At 38.5% G+C, this 4,729-nt stretch overlaps 1 protein-coding gene across 1 annotated transcript; it reads right to left on the bottom strand.

Moving 5' to 3' along the window:
- Positions 1 to 511: 511 nt before the first annotated feature.
- On the bottom strand, positions 512 to 4,441 carry LOC135119187 (uncharacterized). Its single transcript, XM_064043161.1, has one exon. The coding sequence runs from the start codon at positions 4,439 to 4,441 to the stop codon at positions 512 to 514; it is 3,930 nt and encodes a 1,309-aa protein (XP_063899231.1).
- Positions 4,442 to 4,729: the final 288 nt, after the last annotated feature.

Here is a 4,729-nt window from a genome sequence, read left to right as displayed (position 1 = left end):
AGTGAGCTTTTTTCTCTCGGTTTAATATTTCTTTAAAGCGACGTCGCGGTGACTTGCTTTGTCGAAAGGAAAAGAGGTGTCACACTCACAAGTGGTTTGAAACGAGCGCTTCGAAATGTGCTGCGTTGAGTTTCTTTTTCTTTAATAAAAATGTTCTAGTTTTGATACTAAATGAAACTATTGTATTAGATGGCTGTTTTTGTTGATTAATAAATAAAATGAAAGTATCTTTGATTGGTATTTATTTAGCTCTTAAAAGTAAGTTTAGCTCTTACAGAATTCGAATTCGAATTTGAATGATAAAAATATTTGGTCGCCATGATGAACGCAAGACAGCTATATATATTAGCTATATTATTTAGATAATTTAAATTTCTCCCATTCAATTTCTTGACTCAATGACATTTATTTTATTTTTATTTAGGGGAAAACGTTTGCGTTTCTTAGCTCTTGGCTAGTTTTTTGCCACATTTACGGGCTGGTGCCAAGTAAATGTAACATGTGTGGTGTGTTATGTCTGGTGTGGGGTTATTTCATTTTCGTCCAATTGCATGAATTTTCTAACAATTCGACAGGTGTTAAGTATTGCGGCTTTTTGAAGTTGGATATAAATGGAGTCTTTAAGGTCTATTAACTTGAGGCTATGGTGGAGGTGATTGGGTATAACACCCGTGGTGGAGACGACTATGGGAACTACATAAACTTTATCTTGCCGCCAGATTCTGGTTACTTCTTCTTTGAGGTCTGCATATTTAGTAATCTTTTCACCTATGGTTTTTTGTAGGTTATGTGTGTTGGGTACTGCTATATCTATGAGGTATGTGATTTTATTGATTTTATCTTGAAGTGTTATGTCTGGTCTATTGTAGTGTATTGTCCTGTCGGTGAGTATAGCGCGGTCGTAGTAGAGTTTGTGTGTGGTGTTTTCTAGAACTGTTTGTGGTGTGTAGTTGTAGTATGGTGTGTTTGTGTCTTGTATGAGTTTGTGTTTGAGTGCTAGTTTTTGATGGATGATGTTTGCAACCTGGTTGTGCCTGTGAGTGTAGTCTGTTTGTGTGAGTGTTGTGCATGCCCCTGTGATGTGTTGTATGGTCTCTGGTTGCGTGTGGCACTTGCGGCATTTGTCGTTGGTTGCTGTGGGGTCTTTTATGATGTACTTCCTGTAGTTTTTGGTGTTGATGATTTGGTCTTGTATAGCAATGATAAAGCCTTCGGTTTCGGGGAATAGGTTGCCGATTTTGAGAAACTTGTTTGAGGCTATTGTGTCGATGTGTGGTTGTTCCAAGTCGTGCGGGTGCCTTCCGTGCAGGACTTTCTTCTTCCAGTCCTCTATCTTTTGTGTTTGTGGGTCAATAGTGTCGTTGTGTTGTGTGTCTGGTTGTTCGTGTAAGTTAAGTGGAGTGTAGTTGTGGTCGTTTACAGCTACGGCTTTGTGAATGTTACTGGTGTGTGATTTAGTGTGGAAAAATGTTTTGAGCCTGTTAATTTGTTTTTGCCAAAGATGGTTGATATCTATGAGGCCTCTCCCTCCATTTTGGCGTTTGATGGTGAGTCGTTCTATTGCGGATTTAGGGTGTAGGTTGTTATGTTTAGTAAGTGTGGTGCGTGTGGTTCTTTCTATTTGTTGAATATCAGTTTTAGACCATTTAATAATGCCAAATGAGTAAGTTAATATTGGTATCGCGTAGGTGTTGAGTGCTTTGATGAGGTGTTTTCCAGTGAGTTGTGTTTTACATATCGCGGTCACTCTCCGCTTATATTCTGTGTTTAAGGTGTTCTTAATAGCTGTGTGATCAATTCCTTTTAGTTGTTTGTATCCTAAATATTTGTATAAGTCTGTAGGTTCCATAGCTGTAATTGTGTCTGTAGTGTTAATCGTGTAGTCACCTGGTTTTATTTTTCCTCTGATTATGTGTAGTGTTTTGCATTTATCTAAACCAAACTCCATATTGATGTCTTTACTGAATTCTGTTGTAGTGTCTATTAGGTGTTTCATTTCTTTGTCTGTCTTACTGTATAATTTAATGTCATCCATATATATAAGGTGTGAAATTGTGGTTTCTTCTGTGGTGCTATGTTTTAGAGTGTATCCGGCTCTACATTTGTGGAGTAGGTTAGATAAAGGGTTCAGTGCAAGGCAGAACCATAGAGGACTCAGAGAGTCTCCTTGGTAAATGCCTTTTCTAATGCATATCTGTCTAGTTGTGACTGTGTTGTTGTTGTGGTATAAGTGTAGTGTAGTTTTCCATTGGGACATGATGTGATGCAGGAAATCTATTATTTTTGAGTTTATTTTATATATGTGTAATATTTGAATTAGCCATGAATGTGGAATACTATCAAATGCTTTTTTATAATCTATATATGTACAGTGTAGATTTCTATTTTTAGTAGTGGCGTGTTTGTGAATTATTGTGTCTATGACTAATTGTTCCTTGCATCCCATATGGCCTCGCCTACATCCTTTCTGTTCCTCTGCTATAATATTGTGGTGTTCTATGTGTTTGGTGATTTTGTGTGTAATGGCTGATGTTATGATTTTGTAGATTGTGGGGAGGCAGGTGATTGGTCTGTATTGTGAAGGTTGTGGAGAGTGTCGAGATTTGGGTAGCATGTAGGTTATTCCATCTGCAATGAATTCTGGTATGTTCTGTTGTCCTAATATGATGTCTGTGATGTTTTTAGCTATGATTTTGTGTAACGATTCTAACTTTTTATACCAGTAATTGTGTATTTTGTCTATGCCAGGCGATTTCCAATTGTGTAGTCTTGCTGTAACATTGTTTATGTCAGATTCTGAAATTTCAGTAAATGGCATTTCTTCTATTGCGCTCCATTTATTTTCTTCCTCTGTTATCCAGTTAGCTTTATCGTTGTGCTGTACCCGTTGTTCCCAAATGCTACCCCAGAAAGTCTCTAGTTGTTCTGCTGTTGGTGTTTCTGTGTGTGTTTCTGTCGTGGTGTCTGTTTGTGTTGTGTGTAAATGTCTGTAAAAGTTCTTTTCGTTGTTTGAGAACATGGCGTTATCGTTTTTGCGTTCTTGTGCTTTTTTATATCTCCTTAACCTATGTACTTTTAATGCAAGCTTCTGTTTTAACGTATCTAAGTATTCTTCAGGTTTCCTATTATCATTTTCGTGTCTAGTGTGTGTTGTGAAGTTTTTAAATATTGCCTCTACTCTTTTTACTACTTTATTAGATCGGTTGTTGTTAATGTACTGTGTTAGTCTACCGCAGTCAGCTCGCAGTTTTTCAATATCTCTTTCGAGTCTTTCTTGCCATGGTGGTTTTTTTATAGTTTTTGGTCTGGAGCTGCCTGTGTATTCTGTTATTTTATAGTTAAGTTCCTCGGAGATTACTAACGCTGTGCAGTAAATTAATGTGTGTATGTCTATAAGTTTCGTGTTTTCTGTAGTGTATTGATTCAGTATGGTTGTGTTAAATATATGTACAAGGTGAGTGAGTTTTGGGGTATATTTTAGTTTGGGTAGTTTTGGGCGGACTGAAGCGTCCATCCCTGAATATTGTGTTAATGCGGTTTTAAACTTGTCGTGTAATTCTTGAATTTGTGTGTCTGTTATCTGATTTTGATTGAAATTTTCCAATATCTCAATGTCATTTTCTAGTGTAATCGTTATATTCTCAGTTTGTGTAGATGTGTGTGTGTTCTGTGTGTATGTGTGTATATAAGGTTGTGATTGTGTGCTAGGTTGCGATTGTGTTGGTGTATGTTGCTGTGTCTGTAAGGTGTTTTCTGTTGATGTACTATGTGTTTCTACCGGAGGATTGTGATTTAAATGCTCTAGCTGTTCCCGCACTTCTTCCTTCAGTTTTTCTATTTCTGCTTGTGATAGAAGTTTGTTTCTGATTATCGCCCTTCTCTGGTCAGAGATACGTTGCTCTGTTACATTGATTTCAGGATACTGACGTGTAAAAAGTTCATGCAATTGTTGTCTGTATGTGGTCATGTCTGTTTCTAATTTAGTGATATGAAGGTAGGTTCGCATGATAAAGGTGTTTACTTCCTTGCTCCATCTCATGCGAACTCTTGGTTTTCCAGCCTTGGTGGACGCGGGCATGAAGGCACTTGCCCCCCGCGCAACATTCAAGGCTGGTAAGGGTGGATTGGTACTGAGACTAATGATAGGAGGTGTGAAACGTGTGGGAGGTGACGATGGTATTGATGGTGATGATGCTCTCGAGGGAGTGTATGATATGGTACTAGGGCTAAACGGTTCTATTGGACTGTCTGTACGGTCTGTATGTCTGTCACCATCGTCACTGTTGTCGGCTGTAGTATCTTTGTCGGTGGGAGCCCGCCTGTTCAACTCCTCACCGCTGACGGTTCGCATGCTGTGACACCCAGCGTCAGCTCCAGGTGTGCCCCGGCGATCGCCCCCGGGCAGCGGCCCTATACGTTTTCTTTTTGAACGAGTCTCCATGTTTATGGGTTACCTTTGCCTTGTTAGCCGTATAAGTTTCAATAGTATACGTGTCCGCCCCCCACGTGGTCTGATGTTCGACGCGGACGTAAGGTAGGGATTTAGGGGGCTTATTTTTATTTATTATTTAATTATTATTTTTTAATGTTTTTACATTATTGACAAGATACATTCTTTGTATTAATTTTCTGTTTTGGATTTTAGTAAAAAATACTACTTAGCGGGAACTGATAATTTAATCTTGATATTGAGTTGTGTAGCAGTGAGTACGTCATGCTCCCATAGACG

Source organism: Helicoverpa armigera, chromosome 3, assembly GCF_030705265.1.
Source record: "Helicoverpa armigera isolate CAAS_96S chromosome 3, ASM3070526v1, whole genome shotgun sequence".
NCBI lineage: Eukaryota > Metazoa > Arthropoda > Insecta > Lepidoptera > Noctuidae > Helicoverpa > Helicoverpa armigera.
The sequence above is the reverse complement of the archived record's forward strand: the minus strand, read 5'-3'. Positions and strand labels throughout refer to the sequence as shown.